General features: G+C 40.1%; 1 protein-coding gene across 1 annotated transcript in view; it reads right to left on the bottom strand.

Annotated features, from left to right (window-relative positions):
* Nucleotides 1-414: 414 nt before the first annotated feature.
* The window catches only part of ERMP1 (endoplasmic reticulum metallopeptidase 1), a 58,140-nt gene continuing 31,823 nt past the window's right edge, over nt 415-26,731 (bottom strand). The window contains exons 8-15 of the mRNA XM_089678137.1: nt 25,821-26,041; nt 24,459-24,633; nt 21,230-21,420; nt 20,241-20,393; nt 17,212-17,411; nt 13,060-13,175; nt 9,827-9,990; nt 415-6,687 (exon numbers count right to left, since the gene is read on the bottom strand). Of these exons, the coding sequence (XP_089534263.1) occupies nt 6,523-6,687; nt 9,827-9,990; nt 13,060-13,175; nt 17,212-17,411; nt 20,241-20,393; nt 21,230-21,420; nt 24,459-24,633; nt 25,821-26,041 (1,385 nt within the window). The 3' untranslated portion in view covers nt 415-6,522. The remainder of the gene's footprint in view (nt 6,688-9,826; nt 9,991-13,059; nt 13,176-17,211; nt 17,412-20,240; nt 20,394-21,229; nt 21,421-24,458; nt 24,634-25,820; nt 26,042-26,731) is intronic.

The raw sequence follows: 26,731 nt of genomic DNA, 5'->3' as shown, positions 1-26,731 counted from the left end.
GCTTCAAAGAGGACAAATTGTTGGTGCCTGCTTAGCTGGTGCCTCTTGTGACTGAAGTTTCCAATGTATTTGCTGTGGTACAGAATCAAAGCTTATGGTGGTATATGCAGTTTCTGGGAAACCAGCATCTGATAAGCATAAGTGTGGTCAATATGGTCAACTGCCTGAAAGAGACGAAAGGACATTGCGACCCGGAATAAGAAAGCAACTGCTGCAAAAGTGACTGCAGAACTCAATTTCAGTCTCATGAAGTGTTGGCACATCAAGCTGAGCATATGGTAAAAGGATACATAAACTTTATACCTTTAGTGAAAACATGTCAAAAGCAATCAGTATAGGCAGAAACTGTGTTTTGACATGTATCTTGACTGTAACTTTTGTTCATGCATTATATACACAAAAATGACACATTGCTTTAATATGAAATAAAAACTTTATTTGGGACAGAGTACTCCAGTGGACCAACAATACAGCACTAAATGAAACCTGGGCAGTTTCCTTTTACTTCACACAGTTGTAATGCTGGCTACACATTTGAAGTATTTGACATAACACAAATGATTTGGATTACAGTGTGAACAGGTATAGACCACCAACATTTGCAGCACATGACCTCAGAAGACGATGAATGTTAGAGTGTTTACTGTAATTTAAGGCCTTGTTCACAATTCCTGCCCACAAATGCCTTCTCCGCATGGGCTTTAGCTCAATGTGTAGGACAAGTATTTGCAAAGTAGTTGTGAACTTTTTAGCAGGTTTCAAGCAGCTTCCTTGAAACCTTTAGGCCTCTTTTACACAGCTGAGTTGTAAGGCGCTTCAGCCCGTATAGCATGAATCAGCCTTTTGTTTATTCAACAGGTGAGGCCAACCCACGGCCCTGTGTGTGAACAGATATGCAGAGCAGCAGCTCAGGAGAGAATTTGCTTGGGTGCCCCCATAGCAAGCTACTTGCTGTGGGGGCAGAAGGGAGCCAGAAGAGCCAGCAGGAGACCCAAGAAGAGGATAATCGGGGTCGACGCTGTGCAAACCTACTCTACACCGCAGCTAAGTATAGACATGTTTGTTTGTTTTTGTTTTTTTTTAGTATTATTATTGCTTTTAATACACTTTAAACAGATCTTAACCACTTGCCCTCCTGAGGATTTACCTTCCACACCCCCCTCCCACCAAGGCCATTTTTTACATTATAGCACTGCGTTACTTTAACAATTTTGCGGTCATGCACCCAATACGTGTAAATTAATTGGTTTAAGTGAAAGTTATAGCGTTTACAAATGGCAGATACTGGAATTTTAGTTTTTACTAGTAATGGCGGCAATCAGTGACTAGCAGGGCTACGGCAGACATTCCGACATTGCGGGGAACTGACTTGGTGGCACTGACATCCCCAGTGACACCACTACAGTGATCAGTGCAAAAAAAGCATTGACACTGGCCAGGAAGGGGTAAACATGAGAAGCGATCACAAAGATAACTATGTGCTGGGAGTGTTTTACTAGTGGGCTGTGTCAGTGTGCTTCACTGTAATCACACTGCTCTGGATGGCTGTGCTGTGCACAGTCATCCAAAGCAGTGTGCCCGAGTTGACACGGAGAACTGTTAGTAAACAAGACAGTCTTCCCCGTCAGAGATCTTCAGAAATCACCGGGTGCCGGCGAGTAATTACCTTCCAGGACCCAGTGATTGACAGCCACAAATGGCAGAGCAGGTAGGGCGTGCGCCCCCTACCCTGAAACGCAAAATCATGTACATATACACGTGATTTTGCACACCCATGCCACCCTGTAGCAGTATTTCTGCTATAAGGTGGACAGGAAGCAGTTACTAAATAGTGCCCAGTACCACTTGCCAACCGCGCTATAGCCAAATGACGGTTACAGCGCGGTTGTCCAGTTCTATGATGTCCTCCCAGAACGAGCCCTACCGCGCCCCTGGAAATCTCCATGACACAGCTGATCACGTGATGTGGTAAAAGGCCAATCACACTGGCCTTGTACCACGTGATCAGCTGTAGCCAATGACACAGCAGATCACAGGTAAATGTAAGGAAAGTACTGCCGATAACCGGCAATTGTCAGAGGAAGGATCGGCAGCGATCATCAGGGCACTGAATCAGTGCCACCCACCAGTGCCTAGTAGTGCTGCCCATCAGTGCCAGCTCATCAGTACTGCCTATCCGTGCCACCTCATCAGTGCTGATAATCAGTGACGCCTATCCCTGCAGCCTCATCACCAAAGGAGAAAAATTACCTGTTTGCAAAATGTTATAATAGAAACAATGAAAAACCTTTTTTCAAATTTTTTGCTTTTTTTTGTTTATAGGCAAAAAATAAAACACCCAGCAGCTAGTAAATACCACCAAAAGAAAGCTCTATTTGTGTGGAAAAAAATTATAAAAATTTCATATAGGTACAGTGTCGCATGACCACGCAATTGTCATTCAAAGTCCAACAGCTGAAAATTGGCCTGGGCACAAAGGGGCGATAAGCGCCCAGTAGGCAAGTGGTTAAACAAGCTGCTAGCAGGCTTCCAATAAACTTCACGTAGTGGTGAAGGCTGCTGGTAGCTTGTTTAAACTGACAGAACTGCACTTAGGATCTGTAGCAGGGGCTGATCTATGTCGAAACATTTGTAAATCGCCCAAAAAAATTTCCCCTGCAAGGTAATGTCACAATGTGCTAGTAGGCATCACATAACAGCACATTATGAAAGACTTACCTTAAAATGGAGCCCTCCAGTGGCATGCTGTCACCGCTAACAGAGTTTACATCTTCCTTCTAGGTTTGCAGGCTCTGGTCGCTTGATTGGCTGATCCATGATAATGTCGCTCATGCACATGGGAGTTTAGGCCACGTCACAGGTATGCCATTCCTTCAGAGCGCATGTGCCAGTAACAGCATCAGCTGCAAGGGCACTGAATATCTCCTAAATGTGCATGTTTAGGAGATATTCCTTGTACCGACAGGTAAGCGGTTATTATAAGCTCACCTGTAGGTACAAGTGTCCAATAGGAGCTTACTTCCACTTTAAATACAACCAAGAGTCACACATGCACCAAATTATACATGATTGTGTCTGCTCTGAGACAGCATCTCAGTCCACTAGGTAGACAGTGACCCTGGCTGCCTGAACAAAGATGGCACTGTCAGAAGAACTATTTTGGTTTTTGGGAGAAGAAATAATTACCTGGAGTTGTGATGCTAGCACATTACTTAGCATGTATTTAAAGGTGGCAACAATGTTTCTGCAATGGTGTGCTGTACCTCCTGCTCTTCTACAGTTCAAAGCCCATGTGAATAAGGCCTTAGATTCACAGAACACATAATTCACTTTTAACTCTGTGGCTACAGCCGAGCTAAGCCAGCTCCATGTGATATGTCTTGAGGAGTAATGGGAAACTTGCCTGGCATACACCCAATATAGGTGACAAAGAATAAAGAGTTTCCCAGAAGACAGATAAAATTGTACTAAAGAAACAGACATATGCTAAAAGTAGTACAACCGGCTCACAGTTCGAAGAGAAATTATTAATGGCCTTATGTAAGCAATACAAACAGCAAAGCCTAAGTGCAGTGTGGATGCCTACTCAACTAACCAACATTTCAGGTTTCACTGTGCAGAAAACCAATGAGTGAATGCTGATTGGTCACCAGGGGTTACTGCACTTTACATTTTTCTCTCACCTTGCTGAATGAGCCTGCATGTAGACAAACCTTGTATCAGATCAGTGTACACTGAGATTTCTTTGGGGAGGGTTAACAAAAAAACATTGTAAAAAAATATAAAAAGGTAAGATTTAAGTATAAATATCAGTTAAAGAATAAAAAAAAAAAAAATCAGCTACGGTACACAGAAGGAAATATGATATTGTACATAAAGGAGTACCATAAATCAGGCACTGAAATAAAAGCAATCTGGAGAATTTCTGCTCACATTCCATCTAATTAGAATAATGTTGGGTTATGTAAAATCTGTGTCGTCAAACACATTCTAATATATGGTTTAGTGCATACCTGTCTACATGATGGGAGCACTCAAAATACTTTCATGTGCCTGCTTCACATAGGACTTGTTTTGGTGTGTGCAAACCAGTGCAATGCAGATTCATTAATGTGATAAAGGAATAGACTCAAGCTGCTTTCATAAAACACTAATAGGATAATTATTCAACAAGACATAGCATGAGGATTTGAAAAGCGATCACCTGCTAACTACCGGTACTTATCAAACCCATGGAGGCTCCCACTACTGAACTTTCACTCTAATATTATTGGGGCAATAATTGATAAGTATTCAGATAAGGAATTCTGACATTTGTCCAGTCTTACCAATCGTCATTCTTGATCTGGGTCACAAACTTTAGAATGATTCCAACCAGTTGGCCAGCAGCCTGTCAGATAGCATTCCAGTTACACAAGTATACACGACTGTGAATCTCTTCTGGAATCCACGGTTCTGGTAATCACTAAAATGTGAATGTTAGCCCTTTCAATTGTCTCAGTTCCAATAACAACCAGGCTGTTGTTAATGAGAGATGTACTTTTGGTGACCATTTTCAGCAGTCAACTTGACAGATTTATTCCACCTTTGAGCACAGTATTAGGTATATAGACATTTGTTGGAATATACTGCACTTGAGTATTACCTTCTCCTAAAAAAAAAATAAAAAGGATTGCACTTGCTCCTTTGGATAGTTTTGGGGACTGGTTATACAGAATTGTCACAGATAGATTTCCTGGGGGTTATGGACCGTTTACACCACTCTGCTTTTATCAAAAGGAAAAAACACATTTGAAGTATAAAACCAAATTACTGCTATGCGGCCAGCTAAGATCCTTTCAGAGGGGGAAGAAAAAAACCCCACACACACAGTAGTACAAGCAGTGTTATCCTGCATTGGACACATATTTCAGGCTTTTTGGATTGTATTACCATACTGTACACTAAACTGTATGATTTCCAAGATATACACTGCTGCACCCTATAGCAGTCTTTTTCAACCAGGGTGCCCAGGCACCCTGAGGTGCCTTCAGGTTTCTTCAGGTGTGCCTTAGCAAAATGACTAATAACTATTCACTTGCTGGCTTGTATACCATTATTGGACAAAGCCTGCCTTTTAATTACACAAAGGCCACAGCTTCTCATTGTACATTGTTCCAACCTTTCCATCCTCCTAACAACTAATGAGGATGACAGCATCCTTGTTTGCCCTTTCCTGCCCCTCTCCATCAGCACTGGCTGAATGAGGATAAGAAACTGAAGAGGAGAAACATTGTAATACTAGTCAGTACCTGTGGGCAAAGGTCGATTTGCTATGAAAGAATAAAATACCTCTAATATGAGGTGTCCTACATGTGTGGATGTTGCTGTGTAAGTAAAACAATTTGTTTAGTTTTCTGCATTTTAGAATGGGGTGCCTCAAAGGAGGACATACTTTTAAAGAATGCCTTGCCTGAAAAAACGTTGAGAAATACTGCCCTATAGTCATCATGTTGTAAATACAAGATGGTAGGATTAAAATGCAGTTTTAATCAACCAGATTTTAAACAACAGCTGCATTTGTTAATACAAAAGCCTAATGGTTTCAGAAAGCTTAGAACTGATATGGGGGAGGGGGTCAGTCATCTACATACGTAGTTCTCATTTTGATTTGGTAAGGGAGTCTACCTTGAGAATAAATTGCTCCTGAAATGTACTGTATTCAGGGCTGCTATAGATGGGTAGATCTATCAGAACACTTGGAGATCTGTTTATCATCAAAACAATAGTGCTGTGCTTGGGGTCGTTCCTCCAGACCTAGTACTGTGAAAAGATGGAATATTGTTTGAAACAGACCTTTCACTGACTTTACTCTAGGCATCAGTGCTTACCTTAAATACACAAACATACGATTTTGGCCAGAGCAGACCACGATACTCAGGTATATACAGACAAGACAGATTATTTTGGTAGATTGGTAAGGTTTCCTTGATATAAAGGTGAAGCTGGGGATGCATTGGCATTTGTGCTCTCCCTCCTCCATAGCCATAACTAATGCCCACTCAGAATATAATGTATACAAATTTATGGAAAGATCTTTAGGCAGTCAGCTTATGTTTATATACCTGATGTAAAAAATCTATTTTACACTGCTTTGACCGATATCCCATAAATACAATAAACATTATACTAGAGGCAGTAAAAGTAACAATAATGAAGACCACATTAACATTTTGTAAACAGGGATGTCCAGTGTGAAAACTCATAAGACTCCATGGATCACTATTAGTCTTTGTGCCTGATGTCTGAATACTTCGATACACACAGGATTCATTCCAAGATCATTTTTGCATAATTTTCTGTCCCAAAAAATGGTCTTTATAATCCAATCACCCTAGACCATCACCATGGATTAAGCAGCAGATCAAAGGACTGCCATGGACCACTTTTCTTCATTCTGATCTTTTCCCATAATTCCTCCCTCTGGTCACAGTGGTCACTGTACATGCACATACCATACTATGTTGATGATGATGAAAGACATCAATAGACAAACAGCTCATATGTGCTGACCCAGCTAGATGGGAAGCTCCAATCTGGGAATTTTTGAAGAAGAGCATCAAGCTGAGGAGAATGCTGATTGGATCCAAAGAAATAGTGAGATGCTGCAGCAACTGTAACCATCCCATCAGAATTATCATCTGAACCCTGAAATACACAGATACATATTATACATGTTCCAGGTCTAAGCACAGATTTTGTCACTCAGTTACCATATTCAGGGTGTAACATGTTCCGATCAGACCGCCTCCCGCTCCCTGCTTTGACAACTAGCGGGGGATCTTCTCCCCCTTTGCTAGCTGTCAAATTTTTAAAAAAGCTCTATACTGACAGATCTGCAGGAGACCTGCATGGAATCTGCTCATTGCCGGCACAATGCTCTACAGGTTCCTGCAGACAAAAATAATAAATGCACATTTTTTTACCTGAAAAAAAAAAGTACATTTATTATTTTTTACTAAAAGGTTAACTTATCCTTTTAAAGAAGCTGTGACAAAACAATGAGGTGCTTTTTAACATCAACGCATATAACTAATTTGTTCTGAATAGTTGATGCATTCCTCAAAATCTCTTTTCTGGAGAATTTTTTAGTGTTTGCAATCTATTTTCAAACCAGTCTCAAAAATAAGAACAGGCAGCTAATTTGTCTCTTGTTTATTCATCTCTCCTTTCACCACGCAAACAGGATTATTTATCAGATCATGGTGACCTGCTTTAAAAATCTGCATATTTACATAGGAGCTCACCATCATCCAGTGAACGTTCTTGTTTGTATGGTAAGAGAAGTGAGGGGAAACATGAGAAAAGGTAAAGTAGTTGTATGTCAGACCACTCTCAAAAACAAGCATTTCCAAAGTGCAGGTTAAAGAATCAAAAACGAATTGAGTGGTTGATGGGGCAATTGCCATATTCCTTTGAACCAATAAATACCATTTCTTATGTAAGAACCTAAATATTGGGTCAATTTATAATAAGAGTGCAGGCTTACCTAAAAAAATATACACTATTTGCTCCCTTGTTTAGTTTCATTTAGATCAGTGGTTTTTGTAAACTAGTACACTAAACCCTGCAATGAGAACATCCTGCATGTAGTGCTTTCTCATTGCAAGCTGAGAGTAGGGGACCACTAAGTAGCAGTGGGTGCCAAGTAAGCAAAAGCATTCTAGCACCTGGCAGTTTAACACAGGCAGAATAGGATGAAGAGATCTCCTGCTCAATGCTGCCTGCATAGTCCCAGCCGTGACGTCACTACAAGGAATGGTACATGGAGTCTTCAAGGGAAGTGCCCCTGATCATGACCACTGATCACTGGATGTTGGGGCGTTTATTACTCCTACTGACCACTGACACCGGGGCATTTATTACTCTTACTGACCAGTTATGTGAGGAAATTTATTACTACCTCTAATGCAAGGGCATTTATCACTCCACTGAAATCTGATTCCTGGGAATTTATCATTTCTAATGAACCTAGGGAATTTTTTTACTCCTGCTGAAAGGAGTGTTATTTTGCACTCTCACTGATGCTAGAGCATTTATTACTCCTACTGACCTCCAACACCTGGGACTTTATTACTTGCTGGGGCATTATTTTACTTCAGTTCAGTCCAGCTTCCAAACTGTGAACTGACTCTTCGTTAAACATTTTGGAGACCCCTGGTTTAGATTGTCTGACCCTGACAATACTTATTGTCATGCTGATAACATACACTATATTGCCAAAAGTATTGGGACATCTGCCTTTACATGAACATTAAATTTAATGGTATCCCAGTCTTATTCTGTAAGGTTCAATATTGAGTTGGCCCACCCCTTGTAGCTATAACATCTTCAACTCTTCTGGGAAGGCTGTCCACAAGGTTTAGGAGTGTGTCTATAGAAATGTTTGACCATTCTTCCAGAGGCGCATTTGTGAGGTCAGGCACTTGTGTCAGATGAGAAGGCCTGGCTCACAGTCTCAGTTTGAATTCATCCCAAAGGTGTTTTATTAGGTTGAGATCAGGACTCTGGGGTGGAGGAACTTGACTGGCCTGCACAAACTTGCTCATCCATGTCTTTATGAACCTTGCTTTGTGCACTGGTATTTAGTCATGTTGGAACAGGAAGGGCCATCCCAAAAAGTTGGGAGCTTGAAATTGTCCAAAATGTCTTGGTATGCTGACGCCTTAAGAGTTCCCTTCATTGGAACTAGGGGGCCAAACCCAACCCCTGAAAAACAACCCCACACCATAATCCCCCCTCCACCAAACTTTACACTTGGCACAATACAGTCAGGCAAGTACTGTTCTCCTGGCAACCCCCAAACCCAGACACGCCCATCAGATTGCTAGACAGAGAAGCATGATTCGTCACTCCAGAGAACACGTCTCCACTGCTCTAAAGTCCAGTGGCAGCATGCTTTACAGCACTGCATCTGATGCTTTGCATTGCGCTTGGTGATGTAAGGCTTGGATGTAGCTGCTCGGCCATAGAACCCCATTCCATGAAGTTTTCTATGCACTGTTGTTGTGCTAATCTGAAGGCCACACCAAGTTTGGAGGTCTTTAGCTATTGACTCTGAAGACAGTTGGCGACGTCTGCGCACTGTGTGCCTCAGCATGTGCTGACCCTGCTCTGTCATTTTACATGGCTTACCACTTTGTGGCTGAGTCGCTGTTGTTCCCAGTTGCTTCAACTTTGTTATAATACCACTAACAGTTGACCGTGGGATATTTAGTAGCAGGGAGATTTCACGTATGGACTTATTGCACAGGTGGCAACCTATCACAGTTCCATACTTGAATTCATTGAGCTCCTGAGAGCAACCCGTTCTTTCACAAATGTTTGTAGAAGTAGTCTGCATGCCTAGGTGTTTGCTTTTATACACCTGTGGCCATAGAGATGATTGGAACAGCTGAATCCAATGATTTGGAGGGCTGGCCCAATACTTTTGGCAATATAGTCTATGTGTGAGCTTGAAACTAGTGGACAGCAACAATCTATCAGGTGACCTAATACACCTGATATGCAGAGCTTAGAGTTAAGCTCAGACAAGTTACATAAAGCTAAACACACAGGCAAATATAAATATTTTGTTGATAATCTGCTCAATTCTAATTAATAAATATTCAGATTCTTACTTAAGCCCAGTCCAGACTGGTTCCCTTAAAGATGCAATGCTGAACACAGACTTTTGCTTTTCTGTTTAACACCACAAAAGCTTATTTCTACATTACAAAAGGACAGTGCCACAGTGCCAGTGTCTTTTGGAAATGTTGACCCTTCAAGGGTTGTTCCTTGTGCTCACCTTCAGTTCAATCCAAAATTTCCATACTGGAGCCTGCAGGCCATGAGAGTAATATACAAAGTAGTCTCCGCCATTGCTTGGCACTGGTAACCCATCACCCAGAGACCAGCTAGACAGCACAAAATGGTCATGTGAGCGCACATATATTGTCATGTGACTTGGTCCTAGGGTGAAAAAAAAAAAAGATGAGAAAACATTGCAGTGTTCTGTTTTTGATAAGTTACTGCTCTTTCCACTACAATGTTTCCATGTACGATATACAGTACTGTGCAAAAGTCTTAGGCAGATTACAGTCATAGTTTATTTTTTATCAATTGACAAAATGGACAGTAAACAAACAAAATGGCATTTTTTTTTTGCTGGCTGATAGCTAAAAAGAGTGGGAAATTTGAGTGGAGAGTGAAAAAGTTTTACTTTTGACTGCTGGTTATTGTAGTTGTTTTATTTTCTTCTTTGGGTCTTGCTAAAAGCTTTTACTTTTTTAAATCACTTTTTCTTGTCACTTTTTAAATAGCATTTTATTTTCTTCCTTCAGTCTGCTAATTAAGGGGAAGGGTTAATTTGTCACAGGTGATACATATATAAATTGCTGAAGCGCTCACACTGAGCTTACTCATTCTTGAGCTTGCCTGTATTTTGCTTGCTGGATCTTTGACCAAGTGGACATTTGATAAATTGAGTTAAAAAACTGGAATTGGAAACAGTAGATTATAACAGGAGACTACTAACCTGTAAGTGACAACTGATATTTTCTAATAATATTGTAACTGGGATAATGTGTGTTAGCAGGGCTGAAGGTTTTGTGCAGTGCACAGTGTGCAGCATGTATGCAACAATGGAACAACAGCTCCAGGATGGATACCGCTGTGACAGATGGGAGTGGGTTGGCCTTCTGGAAACTCGCATTAGAGATCTGGAGAAGCAGGTTTCAACACTGGGCAGAACCGACAACCTTGAATGGGGTCTTCTGCTCTCTGAGGAGGCAGCTGATGGAATTTATGTGGACAGCGGAGGGGCTAATCAGGATTATCAGTTAGGAAGATGGGTTACTGTAATGAAAGGGAGTGGTAGGGGCTCACAGAAAAGGAAGGCCGGCCTGTGTTTATGCACCCAAACAGATTTGCCAAGTTGGGTGAAGATGTGGGGGTGGCAGCCCTGGATGTCACTGCTATCCCTAACAGCCGGGAGGGCAGACCATCTGAGAGGGGTGGTGAGGGTAGTGCAGGAAAGTCTAGACAGCTAGTGGTAGTAGGGGATTCTATAATCAGAAGGACTGATAATTTGTCACCAGGATCACCTCAACCGAATGGTTTGCAGTCTCCCTGGTGCCAGGGTTCGGCATGTGGTGGACCGAGTTGCTAAATGACTGGGAGGGGCTGGGCATGACACAGCTGTCTTGGTTCACGTTGGAACCAATAACAGAATACATGGAAGGTGGCGGCTCCTTAAGAATCAATTTAAATAACCAGGCTGCAAGTTGAAGGGAAGGACCTCTAAGGTGATATTCTCTGAAATATTACCTGTGCCATGCGCAACTCAGGAAAGAGAGGGGCAAGACTAGAGAACTCAATGCATGGCTAAAGACCTGGTGTAAGAGGGAAGGATTTGAGTTTCTAGAGCACTGGGCTGGCTTTTCATTGGAGCACATCCTATATGCTAGAGATGGTCTGCACCTAAATGGAAGGGGGTCTGCTGTGCTGGAGGAGAGGTTTATGGGAAGGTAGGAGGAGTATTTAAACTAGGATCGAGGGGGGATGGAAAATTGGATTATAATGGGGTAGTTAGATCAAACAGGGCCAGTACTTATTGATGGGTGGAATGGGGAAAGATGGGGAGAGGGCTATGGCAGATGATAAGAAGGTTCCCATGTTACAAACAACCAGTGGAATTGGTACCATTTGTATGAAAATATAAAATATGCAAAATACGTGTACACAAGGTGTCAATGGATTAAAGTGTTTGTTCACCAATGCCAGATGTCTGCCAAGCAAAATAGGTGAGTTGGAAGCTTTGGTGCATGAAGAGAACTATGATTTAATTGGTATTGCTGAATCTTGGCTTCATTCTTCACATGACTGGGCCATTAATATTCCTGGATATGTTCTCTTTCAGAGAGACAAGGGAAATAGGAAAGGTGGTGGTGTCTGCCTCTATGTGAGAAGAGATCTCAGAGTGAGTGTGAAAGAGGACCTAGTTGATGGAGAGTGTGATGAGGCTGAAGCATTACAGGTGGAACTGCACATGGCGGTGCGTACTATAAAAAGGTAATCATTGGAGTTTGTTATAGGCCTCCCAGTGTTAATGAGGAGGTGGAGACTCCGCTCCATGCACAAATCGAAAGGGCTGCAAGGGCTGGGACAGTGATAATAATGGATAACTATCCGGAAATTGACTGGAGTAATGGTACTGCAGGAACAGTTAAAAGGGCAAAAACACCTACTACAAGACAATTTTATGGTATGGTTTATAGAAGCCCCAACTAGGAATGATGCTCTGCTGGACCTGGTAATCTCAAACCATGCAGAGCTTATTACGAATGTCCATATAAAAGAACATCTGGGTAGCAATGACTATAACATGATTTCATTTATTGTTAGCTGTAAACAGCAAGCACATACGGGAAAAATAAAAACATTCAATTTTAAGAGAGCTAATTCTCCAAGGCTGAGACATGCTCTACAAGACTTAGACTGGTAGGGAATATTGGCATCAATGAAAACACAGAAATGGGAGTTCTTCAAAAAGACTGTATGTGAACACACTGCAAAATATATTCCCATGGACAACAAGTTTAAAAGGCTACAAATCAAACCTATGTGGCTTACGGCCAAAGTTTGGGCAAGACAGTGTTCTTAGAGTCTGCAGTTTCCTAGCAGGTGGTTTGCTGATCACAGGTGCAATGCTTTACAGGCAGCAGAGTATGAAAATAATAAATGCACATCTTTCTTTTTTTTTTTGGGCAAAACAAAGTTGCAAGAATTCATCCACAGGGCTCAGTAATCCATTTGAGCAAACCATTGTGAACAGGGTTCAGTAGAAGATTGGGTGGAGTGTAAAAATAGTTCACTGCAGAGACACAGAGGAAGTTAAGATTCTTGTTCACAGTAAAGCTCAGCCATTCTTCTGATAATGCCTTTTATTGCACTCTAAGATCAATGCACAGTTTACATAAAGTCATTTTACAGTAAAATATATACTTTTCCACAGAAAAATATATGGAGAAATTTACTAACCTTTAACCTCAAAGTTCATTCGAGTAGAACCCCATGGCATCTCCTCCCTGGATACAAGTTTAAACTCTATGTTCTCAGAGACAGGAGGAGGGGGTGCTGGGAGATACCAGTTTTTCCTGTTATAAAAAAGTAAAAGGTGCATCTTGAGTAAAGCAAGCAAACAGTCACAAAACAGTGTATCTAAAACAATATTCAAGTCAAGTCCTCAGTGATTTGATACATTACAAGCTATTGAAATGTAGTCCACTTATACCCTTAAAGGGTATGGATAAATTAAAAACGCTTCCCAAACACCTGTCTGCCGCTTGCAAATAAGGCTAGTGTAAACGTAGCCTAAGGTCCAGGAAAAAGATTTTGTGGAGTAAAATCTATAAGACAGTCATTCTTCACTAGGTTTGTCCCAGTCATGAAGAAAACTGATCTTCCTTCATTCCAAAGTAGAAGAATGTACCTTACAGCGTTACATGCCTTAAGCACAATCTAAAGGAAAAAAAAACAAACATTTCTATCCCAGAAGGCAGACCTTGGCAAATTGCAGCCCCAGGACCACATTGGTCCCTTTGCTGTCCCTCAATGCCTTCACTGTCAGCATTCACCTGTGAGCCTATCAACTATCTCCCTGAGAAAACTGAAAGGCTCAGAGGCAAGCTGCCAGATATCTGTGTGTAGAGTTGCAAGAAATGGAGGCAAAGAGCCTGAGGAGCTAATGGGTACAGAGGGGAGTCAAACTTCTGCTGCAAAAGTGTAGCCTAGGAGACATCCCGATGCTCTGCCGCCACTCTGATACCTGGCCAAGTTCTTCCTGTGTTAGCTCCTGCAGACTGCAAACCCCAGGAGCCATGCACCTGTTCTTCAGTCCAGATCAGGATCTGCAGAAATCCCTGCTTTACAGATCTCAGGATCTCTCCTTCCAGTCACAGTCCTTTTCAGAGCACATGACAGGCAGTGAGGAGGTGTTTTATCACCTTATCTGTTATTTTACAATTTGGGTGGGCAGTCAGGGGGTGGTAAAACTGCCCATTCTTCCTGACAAAATGCTTCCAGGTCATGCAAAGTCTTTGGTTGTCTTGCATGAACCTCACGTTTGAAATCTCCCCAGAGTGGTTCGCTGATATCAAGGTAAGGAGACTGATGACCATTTCAGAACCTTAACCTTTTTCTGCTGTAACCACCGAAGGATCAACTTGTGCTTAGGGTCTTGCACTGGAAAATCCAAGAGCGTCCTGTGTGCAGCTTTTGTGCAAAAGAATGCAAATTGTATGCCAGTATTTTATGATAACATGCTGCATTCATCTTACCATCATTTTTCACAAGTCAGTGAGCCACCACTAAGCTTCACAGTTGGGATGTTATTCTTTTCACTATAGGACTTGTTGACCCCTTTCCAAACATAGCGCTTATGGCTGTGACCATAAAGCTCTATTTTGGTCTTGTCAATCCAGATTATTGTGCCAGAAGCTGTGAAGCATGTCAAGGTGTTGTCAGGCATATTGTAACCAGGTTCTTTTGTGGCACTGGCATAGTAAAGGCTTCTTTCTGGCAACTCAACCATGCAGCTCATTTTTGTTTAGGTATGATCATATTGTGCTCCTTAAAACAACCACACAGTCTTTTACCAAAGGAGCCTGTATTTCATCTGAGATTACCTGTGGGTTTTTCTTTTTAATAAATGGCTTCAAATTACCACTGTCCTTAAATAAAAGACCACTTTTTTGGCATGATCAGTCATATTTTCAATATCAATGCAAAATGTCAAGATTTCTGACAGGGTATGCAAATGTTTCAGCACAACTGTAGGTGTGATAACGTAATCTTCAGTCTTCATTCTACTGGCTTCAGAAGATTAACAACTGAATAAAGAAAATATAGACCAGAAGGTCCCCTGTGTCCACCTTCAACAGACAGCTTGTTTATTCACTCGGTGCTCCCAACACCTTTCACCAACAACATGCACCAACAGCACCTTTCACCAACTAACATGGACCAGGCTGCCCTTCATAACACTGTATGGCCATATAGTTATCTGCAGTTTCTTTCTTGCTAATTTAGTCCCATGATCCCTTACAGAAAAGAAAATGTAAATCAGGATGACAGTAGGAAAGGCAATACTAGCCCATGAAAGAAGGGGTGGGTGGGCACAGGAAATGGATGCAAAATCATAACTGTAGTCTCTTGTCTCCAGTTACTATACTTTATACTCTGCTGTTGGGTGTTGAAGCTTTTCAATTAACAAACCAAAGAAAGGAAAAAAAAAAAAAACAGTATCCCCTTTCTCCAGTGATTAAAGTTTCATATTACATGCCTTGCTGATGGGCATTGCAGGTTTTTTATATAGCTTAAATCAAGCAGACTTCAAGCTTCTATTAAGAGCCGAGATCTCTAACACATTATTGTGAGAGTTGCAGCCCTCGGCAGTGATACTGGCAGATCAGAAAAAAATATATACAGGTACAGGTAGGCAGAGCTACTGAAGGGTTCTATGAAGTAATTATATATAACTATGTTAGGTGGGTTCACATGCTTGATAATCTCGTGTTTATTGCACATTTTGATTGAGTTTCTTTTATTGAAACATCACCCTAGTGCAGCACTCTTTTCTACAAATGTTCACTGTGTGTACAGAAAGCAAAAAAAAAATAAAAATTAAATGGAACAATTATTTGTAATAATACCTATTAAATGCAGTTCCTAGAACTGTAAGAGGAGTACTTGTAAAATACAGGGTAAAATATTACTACCTCACAAACACAATCAAAATTTGCAATAAAAACACAAGCTCATCAAGCAGTAGCTAGATAGCTGGGTGAAACAAACCCATATACTGCAGATTACCAGAGCTAAGACTTGGTTCACAACTATGCAGTTTGCTCTTTAATCCATTTCTGCAGTACTTTTTGCACGTGTTTTGATGCTTTTATCACACTTTTTTTATGCTTTTTTTATACTTTATTTTTGGCCGATTTGTTGCTGGGCAGATTAAAAAAATGCAAAACGCAAAATGCATCCAAATCGCACTACATGCCTTTCTGTAGCATGTCCACTGAACCAAAACCGCACCATTTTGTGTATAAAAAAAGTCCCTGACCCTTTCCAAAAACAGAGCAGCTGAAAAAAGCATAGATGTGCACGTGTCCCTTAGGAAGCTATGTTAAATGGTTCACACCAAAAACACATAGGTGGGAACAAGGCCTAAGGTATGGTGACTCCATTTAGTTTTCGTTTTTCAGCTAAGAACTTTTTCAGCAAGTGCAGAAAATACCTCTTAATCTTGCAAGAAATGCTGTGTCCTTGTCAATTTCTGTGAGCTGACGTGGAAGCGTAAGACAATACTAAATTATTGGTGTAAAGTACTAATCCTATCATGCCCAGGTAATGGAGATAAACAATGGCAGACATTGTTAAGTACAGCTTGTGTGACAACCATAGCTCCCTTCATAGCTACAGTGGAGAAAGAAGTGTAGACATGAAGGGACAGGAAATATGTTTTTCACAGGATCAAGTGAAAATAAAGGGTAAAAAAGCCTGAAACAAAGAAAACTATAATGTAGTCAAAGCATTGGGAAACTGCAGTATATGTTACATTTTTATTTTTGGGTTTAGATATAACTAAAGAAAGAAAATGGCAGGAGTGGCTCCCTAACTCTTAAAATAATTAAACATAGTACCAATGCTAAAGTTTTCTGAGCACCTTGAATGAATAATAAAAAATATATTAACTGCAATTTTCCAGGCACTGCTGGATCAGAAAAGTGCTTGTAACAGAAAAAGTTCAGTTAAGATGGCCATATGTGCTGATTTTTAGAAAATTTCAAACCACTTCGAGACCACTGGAATCACAAATACCACCACCAAATAATTACTGAAATAAAGCATTCTACTGCCCATGGGCTCAATCAACCACCAAAATTCAGTTGTTTGGACTTTTCCACTAAATTATAAGCAATTATATTCCTTGGGTTTGTTAGAGACCATTATTTTAGGTCTTCAATTGCTTTGCACTTGTAACATAAAAGTTCAGTCACTTAAGTTGCCATGTGTATGGCAAGATTTTAGTTTAATTTGTTCCATTATTGAAGTTTATTATACTGCTACTTTTTTACTGCTTTGAGACAGTCCTGCAGATGACAAGAATATATATATTATGCCACTAACCTGAGCAAAAAATGAACAGGAAAAAACCAGGGGTATCCGCAGAATGGAGCATCTTCACAAGGGGCTCTGACGGTGTCGTTTAATTCAGGTATGTGAGGAGTTACGTGAAATAATCCACTGTAGTCAAAGCCATTTATCCATATACCAGAATCTGTCTTAACCACTTCCCCATTCAAATTGTGAAAAGTCCGTGTTGTATGCTTAACAGAGAAAGGAACATGGTAGAGATGAAAAAAAACATATTGAATACATCTTTGGAATACATGTACATTTTCCCATGTTTTACCCCTTTAAACATGCTGCAAGTACAGAAAAATAACTGCTGATGTGCCAGAAATATAGAATGCTCCTACCTTCTGCTTTCAATTGAAAACACAGCTCTGAATTCTTAAACATGTGTTGTCAATATCTTGCCTACTTCATTTCGGATGGATTACAGAAAACACATATCTGGGGTCTCCATCCATGATCGTCCCATTAAACCTTTGTTATTTGTAGAGGACATACTCCAACACTTACAAAACCTCTAACTACCTCCTGAGCTTACATGCCTGCTTTAAAGCATTTGTGTCCCTATCAGGCTATAAGTTTAATTACTCTAAATCTGAAGCCCTGCCTATCAATTTTAAGCTCCCAGACTCTTGAATCATTTTTCTCCCCCTATCAGTACTCCTGGAATTTTTGGAAATTCTAGGCATAAATTTGATACTTTCCCATCAAAACTTTTATGAGGCCAATTATTCAAGTCTTTTCCATGAAATGAAGTAAATCCTACATCGTTGGACCTCACAGCACATATTTTGGATCAGCGGAACTGCATCCATAACTATCCAATATTACTTTATTATTTCTAAACACTTCCAGTGAGAATGCCTGTCTCACCTTAAATTTGCTGCAACAGATCTATAATTTATTTGGCAAAAATATACACATCAGAGTTGCTAAGATTGTTCTTATGTCCCTTAAAACACCAGGGGGAGTTTGCATTCCCTGATATTATATACTACGACTGCGCATCTCACCTTTGACCGTAATACTCTGGTTTACTTTGTACTCTTACAATCTTTTTCCGAGATGAAAAAAATTGTTGTTAGCCCCCATCTATTATAACTCTTGCTGCAATTAAATTTACAAAGGGAATTTGTACTACGCACATCCAATTTACATTTTTTCCACAACTCCTCTGCTCTCTTTTCTCTATACTCCAGCTATACTGGACAAAGTATTGCTGTGGAAAACTTAAATCTCTTTTGCAAACTGATAATACCTTGTATGGACCAAAAATTCTTCTTCCTTTTGCTACTCTACAAGAGTGGCATGAACTACCATCTAGACTGCTTTTTATTTACCTTCAAATAAAACATTTTGTGCAAGTTATTGCACCTAGCGACCTTCTCTTTCCCCACACCCTTTGAAAAACTCTGCATTGCAGAGACATGTCAAGGACTCATTTACAAGGGTTTGACGGCACCAAATACTGACACACCCATAGTGTACTACATATATGACAAAATGGAAATGCATCCTAAATAGACTTTAGGACAGAGGATTGGGGCAGAATTTTGGAGGCTGCACACAAAATGTCAATTTGCACAGTCTATAAAAGTGAAACAATTTAAAACCTTTTCTCATTGCTACCACATTACTGCATTTCTCCATACCCTTAACGCTAACATTTCAGACTGCTGTTAGAGGTGTCTGGGCCACTAAGGGACACTGTTCCATACTGGACTTGCCCCAAGATGCACTCCTTTTGGCAGGAAGTGGAAACTCTCCTACAGTTAAACAACCCACATACTGTACCTGCTTGGTCTCCTACCATTCCATGCATTCAAAAATGCTAGAAGGTTGATCCTGAATATATTAATGGCCACATGGTGTTTAACTGTCTCTCACTGGTGGGGTTGCATGGGCTGACCACACTTGACCTGCATTCTCATATTTGGGAGGTGAAACCTATAGAAAGCCTCACAGTTAAAAGGAATACCAAACTCAAAACTTACCAGTGAGTGTGGGACCCTTGAATCGGCTTTGATACTCCTATTTGAAGCGTCCCTACAAGACCCTTTCCATAATGACACCATGTCGCTGTTCTTCTCTCTCCCATCCCCCTACTTCCTCTCTCTTTCTTATTGATTCTCAAATGTCTCTAAACTCACTCCAATGCAAAAACACTTTCCTTTCTCCAGTCCTATTCAATCTACTCTATTTATTGTCATTTAGTCTGCCGTGAAGCTTGCCATTTAAGGTTATGTCTATACTAACTCATTTCTATAAGGATGTGGATCATTGTTTGGGCATTTTTTTTCTCTCAGGTGGACAAGCCGAAATTCCAGGTCTACTGAACCCCTCATTCTTAAAATAAAAACATATAAAAAGAAAATTAAAAAAAAAAGAAAAGGAAGAATAAAAGAACAAGGGAAAAGTAAAGAAACAAACAAAAAAAAACAAAACATTGAACTCCCTTCATCTCCTTCCTTACTCATCTTGGTAACCCCAACTTGTACACAGACAGAAAGCACAGGAAATTAACAGTTCACAGCATTTCTGGAAAAGTCAACAGGCAAAACTGCACAGATATAAGTAAACACTTTTGATGGCATATTTAACAGAACAAAAGGGAGCACAACAAATAAGGCAAGTAAATTGATAAGGGTTAAGTACACTTTAACCATTGGATAGGGTGTATTGTAGCTGTGCTGCGACAGAGACAGCAGATGAATAAAACAAGGATAATGCAATGTAGAGAAGAAGCATGACTATTTTTTGAAAATGAGCAGCACTGGCCATTTTGTTTTTGCTTCAAGAATACTCCTATATAGCAGAGGTTTGTGACATGCCTACAATGCATAATAGAGAAACTAAAATAAAAGAAACAGGCAAATAAAAAGAAAGTCTAGCACACAGCAATCAGATATAGAATAACAAATGTATCTATTGGATTTTCCCCTGCTAACACATCACACACTGCAAGGGAGAATCCTTTAATTATTCTGCAGTGCATACAACATACAGTAGAAAAGGATTACCTGCAGGAAGATCCTCTTTGGCTTGGGACTATCCATACTGCCACTATATGGAAAGAACAGGCCACTACAAACAAGGACGAACATCATACCAGACACAAATGCCAAACACATCATTAACTTTTTGGTGCTCTTCACTAGATAAATAAACTTGATCTAAGACAAGGAGGAAAATGTAAAGTAAATCATGTATGTATGTTTACTAACTGCTTTTGTAATAATAGTACACACCTGTTGGGTTTACTAAACATTCAATGGAGAGACATACTATTAAAGAATCTTACTCAGGGATACTACAATATTTTGTCTTGTATATTTAATAACTGCCAGGTAATTATTTCCAGAACATTTCTTATCACCATGTTGCTAAAGTGCACCTACATGGGCTAGTTAATCTGGTATCTTAATTTCACGTATGCTGCAAAAATGATTCCTGTGGGTGACGACATATATGTGCATCGGAAGTGGTTATAGCCACACTTATTTTGCTGAATGGTTGAGTTCCACGGGTTTTTAAAGAGACTGGATTACTGCTGCATGCACAAATTAGATTGGCCCATGTAAATAAAGTGTGACTTACAAGTATGTGAGACTGTTATGAGGAAAGCTTTTACTGCATAAGCTTGACACAGTAGTTCATTATAGTAAGCACTGACTGATTCCTTTGCAGGAAAAAGTGTGAAATCTGGTAATTAAATGTATTTTTAGAATAAGATGTGTAAGAATTTACATTACCAACCCCACTACTCACAGTTTTCAGCCCAGCTAATTTAATGATTTAAAGTGTGTGGCCACACCAAAAAAAAAAAAAAAGGACACTGCAAATCAAGTACATTATCTTGAGGAATAAATGGAATGTATGATTGAAAGAAATATCAAGACTGCATTGCTAGTACTGTCATAAGCCTTACAGAATTCTACAGTGACAACAGAGTTTATCCTACTACTGGAATACACACCCTGTGTTTGAAGTAACTAATATATGTACTTACAAAGTAAGATAAAAGAATAACTGTACAAACAACCAATAAAGTGGCCATCACCACATCAGGTGGGATTTCTGTACCGCTGCGTCCAAGGATAGGCGTGAACATCTCAAACACTGCCCACACATGATACATGGTGTGTAGACAAGGATAAAATAATCCCAACAGGTATATGGCAATGTATTTATAGGATGAACCTATGAGAACAAAAAACAAGAAGCAAAATTTTACTGTGCATTTGGAAGGCTTAATATATGCAAATCAAGAACCACTGTTTTCAATGCAAAGTTTGCTATAAATTTATTATGGTATATAGCAGTGTGCACAGTTATATGGACTGTAGAAAAATGAAAAAAAAACCAACAACTGTATACTCCCCACAAAATCTCTAGAGGGCATAGCATTTCTGCATTGCACGCACTCTAGTTGATATTTTACAGAAACATACTGCGAACTCTACAGCAGCCTTTTTCAACCAGGGTGTCTTTAGGTTTCTTCAGGGGTGCAAAATGCCTAAAAATTGCACAAAATGTATATACAAGTCAGCGGGTGGATCAAGCCTGCCTTTTAGTTACACAAAGTCACCGGTTTCCATTGTGCAGCATTACAACTTTCTAGCCACCGGAATCCTAACAACCAATGGCATCACTGGTTGATAAGAAGGATGTTCAGCATCTGCACAGTACTGCACTTTCCTTGTTTGCCTCTCCTCTGCTCCTGTCCATCAGCACTGGGGTCACATTAGCTGTGTGAGGGAGAGAAACTGAGGGAGAAGAGAAACATTGGATCACTAGTCAGTACCGGTGTGCAAGGGTGTATTTGATTTGTAAAAATAAATTACCTCTATCATTGGGTGTCCTACGTGTGTGGATGTTGCTACGTTATGTAAAACGATTAGTTTTTTTTTTTTCGTTTTAGAATGGGGAGCCTTAAGATTGTGCAATATTTTAAGGGGTGCCTTAAGATTGTGCATCATTTTAAAGGGTGCCTTGACTGAAAAAGTTTGAGAAACCCTGTTCTACATTATACTCTGCTCTACAGCAAATGTCAATAGAATAGCAACTAAAAAACAAAAAAATAAACAAAAAAAAAACAAAAAACACATGCAAAGACTAAACCAGTTTAACTGGGATTGAACCCTGTTAAAATCCATGCAATACAGAAAAGTCTATGTTGATTTGAAAACATTCTAATATTACCATTTTTACTTAAAAGGTGTCCCTAAAATCTTTTTTTTTTTTTTTTTTTGGATACAGTAGTGAGGGATTAGAACAAATAAGGGGATTAACCCTCTTATTTGTCATGTTTATAATTATCATCATAACTGTCACCAGAACAGGAATAGAGAATAAATCTTCTAATGGGGACACTAGTTTTGGTGACCTTGGTGACAAGGGATTGCCTCAGTTTGAAGGGATCTCTTTTTTTTGTTTCTGGTTTTGGCTATGGGACAGAAAGTGAATTGAAATCCCCCCAATGGGACACAAATGACAAAAAAAAATTCTGACAGGGATTATACCCCTCATTTACTCTATTCACACACTAAAAATGTTTGCCCTTGATTCTACTTTAAGGTGTACCTACAGTAATGCAGCGGTAGGAAACCTTTGAGAGGTGGAGAGCTGCCTGAACAACATGAAAGGAATCAAAGTTCGCTGGGGGTTGGCGCCCTTAAACAGTAAGGATCCTGGACTCGACTGTCTGATCTATTTTTAGATCCTGGGCTCAACCATTCGATCCATTTTTAAATCTTGGGCTCAACTGTTCATTGTGTTTTCCGAACCTGGGTTCAACTGTTTTATCTATTTTTAAATCCTGGTTTCAACTGTTCATATTATTTTTAGATCCTGGGCTCAACTGTTCAATCTATTTTTAAATCCTTAGCTCAACTGTTTGATCTATTTTTAAGTCCTGGGCTCAACTTTCCAATCTATTTTTAGATTCTGGGCTCAACTGTGCGATCTATTTTTAGACCCTGGGCTCAACTCTTCGATCTAACTCTTGGACTGCTGTTTTGGTGCTCTCACTGAACTATATCCATTTGTGGATTCTCACTCTAAGGAACCATTCACACTAAACCACAGCCTGGAATGCTACTGCCTGCATACTAAACCAGTGTTTGGGCATCAGCTTTAAGCTGCAGACCAAAAAAACAAATGTCACTGTAAAATATAAGCCTACCTTAAAAGTGGAGTGTCAGCAGGGCAGTGGACGGTGTGTGGACAGTGTCAATAGAGCAATGGAAGGTGTGTGGACAGTGTCAGTATGGCAGTGTTAGTTTTTTTTTTAAATTATTATTTTATCTTTTAATTATTTTTAGCAATTTTTTTTTTTTTTTTACAGTTTTCTAGCAGCCTTGTTGGGGGCTTTGGTGATATATCAGGGGTCTAAACAGACCCCTGATTACTCACTTTTAAGACACATAAGGGACTGAGGACAGTCTTCTTCTCTGCAGCCTCAGCTGCACTGGAGAGTAAATTAATGGGAAGCAGTCTGTACTGAGCAGTTCCCTGTTCATTCACAAACTGAAGCATAGTAAACACTGTTTACAATTCTCCAGTTATGAATGAACATAGTGGGTGATCGGTATCAATCACTCACTGTGTTCATTGAGAAAAGGCTGGGGTCATTAAATTACATATTTACCGGCCCTAATCCCCCTCTCCATCCTGAAACAATCCCCCGCCGCAGTTGGCAAGAGAGGAGAGGAGTTGGCAGCACTGCAGGGGAGCACACAGTGGACAGGTCAGCAGAAGGAAGGGAAACCTGGAAAGGAGGGGTGGCATTTAATAGTACTGGTTCCCTGTATTTTCCTCTTGGAGCAGCTGAATGCCAGCAGGAGGGAGAAGCTGGCTTCCAGCTGCTGCAGGTGGAAAATATAGGGGATCGATTTCAGCAAATGCCACTCCCACTGCCCCTCCTGTCTTGGGTCCAGGGGTTGACAAGGAAAGGACGCAACCTACCTGTCACTTGTCCGCAATTGACAGGTAGACTGCAATCGATGGATTTCTGACCACCACATTAATGAATATGAGGCAGCCCAACATAGCAGTGTCAGTATGCAATTCTCATACAACTGCTTGTATTGCCCCCAGACTACAAGATATTTAATTATCGGGGCAGCCAGACGCATGACAGGAACATTAGCATGGAAATTATTCAAAAAAGTTATACCTAAGTTACTTTAGCTGCTACATTGTCATATATTACTAACCATACCTTAAAACAAACATACCTTGATAAATAAATTCTTGCCGAAGAAACACTTTTGTGATCAACGGAAAAATCACCCACATGGCGAAGAAATAAGCAGAGCACAAGCCTTTATTAGTAAAGAGCACCATGGGTATGCCCCATGAAAGCAAGGACACATCAAAGAAGAGGTCTCCAAGGTACTGTTTGTTTGTGTTCTGGAGAACCAAAGAAGAAAATACAGATCTGCGTCAAATGGAAGTCAAATCTTAGTACAACATCTAGCATACTAAATATTCTGCCATATTGTTCAGGAAATTGGCATAAGAAGGAGGCCAGTCTACTATAGCAGCAAAGTAAAGAGTGAGGTTCCTACACCAGCAACTTTCACTTGAGCTAAGAGGTTCCATCTACTGTCCTGTCTAAATACTGCAAAAAGCAACTGGAAATAGGACTTTATAAAACTAGAGAGGATTCTCTAATTCTAACTTAGAAAACAATGTATGGCTTTGACCTTGAAAAGAGGCACTAACCTTTGCCCATTCAGGGTCACTAGAACACAACATATACTCCCTCTGTAGCAAAATCCCCTTTGATTCCACAGCCAGTAATTGGGAGTGACCTCCTCCCAGGATGCAGAACTGCCAGGCCCAAAAAGGGGTGAGGTCAACACAACTGTCTAAGCTCTGACACAATCCAGTGTAGAGCTTGAATAGGGGAAATGCAGCAAGGTATCCTTGGAGTAAGTAAAATGCTTCCTTCTACCAAGAAGCACCAGGTACTTCTAAAGGACAGGATATTAAGCTGAAGGGGGAGTATAGGTCGGTAGGGAGATGGACTTTCAACAGACTCTGAATGGGCAAAGTGACAGAGTTTAAGCCACATCAAAACTGATAATTGCTAGACACTGCAGAAACCATTTGGCTATTAATGGATGTTGATCACCCATGGTAGTTCTTTGGTCAATTTGGTCTCTTTCATCAAGAGTGAGAAGATCTTAGACAAAAGATAAAATTCAAGAATGACATGAGAGTACATTTAATATGTTTGCAATGCCACAGAAAAAAAAGGCAATACATTGGATAAGCAATGTGGACAGTCAACATTGTGTACTGGCTTTAAAACCTAGTAAGGCCAGATCCTGTGGGAACAGTAAATTCTGCTACATACACTCCTCTGTGTGGTAATGAAGCGGCCATGAGAAGCTGTGCACAATATCATGCTTCCCACTTTCACTTATCTAAAAAGAAAAAACGGCAAGTAGGGACAAGGGATAGTCAAAATGTCAATTGTTGGTTTAGATCCACTTTAAAGGCATTATTTTTTTTGTAGTTCCCTATAATGTGCGTGAAATCTATGAAATATGAATATATAAAACAAAAAACAAATATATGAGAACACTTACAGCAAAATAGAACTGTTTAGCCAGTGAGTGCATTAATAGGAGCTTAGCTAGAGCCGCAGCACCATACAGAGCCACAGACACATAGAAATGTGTATACCATGAGAGGGCACCACCACTCAAAGTAACCAGCACGGCCATGATAAGAACAGTTACTAGAGCCGAGATCCAGCTTGTCACTGTGATGAATAGTCCAACCATGAGATCACGAGCATAGTTCATACCTGCACAGAATAAATATAATCACAATAAAATACACCTACATTATCGATTGCAGAAATAGTTTAAAAACAGCTGCATTCCTTTCCCACCCCTCTTTTTCTCCTCTCCTCTTCTGTTGCCTGCTACTTTGTCTGGTATAAACCACCCAGATTTGACCATCTGAATTGTAGGGCATCATGATTACTGTTTTGTGCTTATAGCAATATCTTTACTGTTGTTCAGTTGCATGCCACATGTAATAATAAAGCAATAAACAGCTTCTATAATATATTATACTTAATATGCAAGTCTAAACTCAAAAAGAGGCACCTGGAAACTAAGCACTGAAAGAAATGCATTGATTTCATTCTGAATTGAGGCATGGAAATCTTATTAAGAACAGTAATTGTACTGCATGTAAAAACACAGAGTATCCTAAACATTGTTTTAGATGTTCCTGAGTATTTTATAAAGCTGAACTGCATCAGCAAGAAATCTTTCAACAAATGCTGGCCATAGATGGTTATTTTTGTTCAGCCAGAGTGCTGAATGAAGAAAAACAATAGATTACTCTATCGCACATGCGGTGGACAGAGGAATCCCCCCACCAGGAAGTTGTGTTTTGACATTGGCATCGCTGCTGTCAAACTGCACCGATTAGCAACTGCAGTCACTGATTGAAAAAAAAGTTTTACAGCTTCTCCTTTGCTGTT

Source organism: Staurois parvus, unplaced genomic scaffold, assembly GCF_062004578.1.
Source record: "Staurois parvus isolate SC_StPar_1 unplaced genomic scaffold, SC_StPar_1.0 ptg000198l, whole genome shotgun sequence".
Taxonomy (NCBI): Eukaryota; Metazoa; Chordata; class Amphibia; order Anura; family Ranidae; genus Staurois; species Staurois parvus.
Note: the sequence above shows the minus strand (reverse complement) of the source record. Positions and strands in the feature narration are given on the sequence as shown.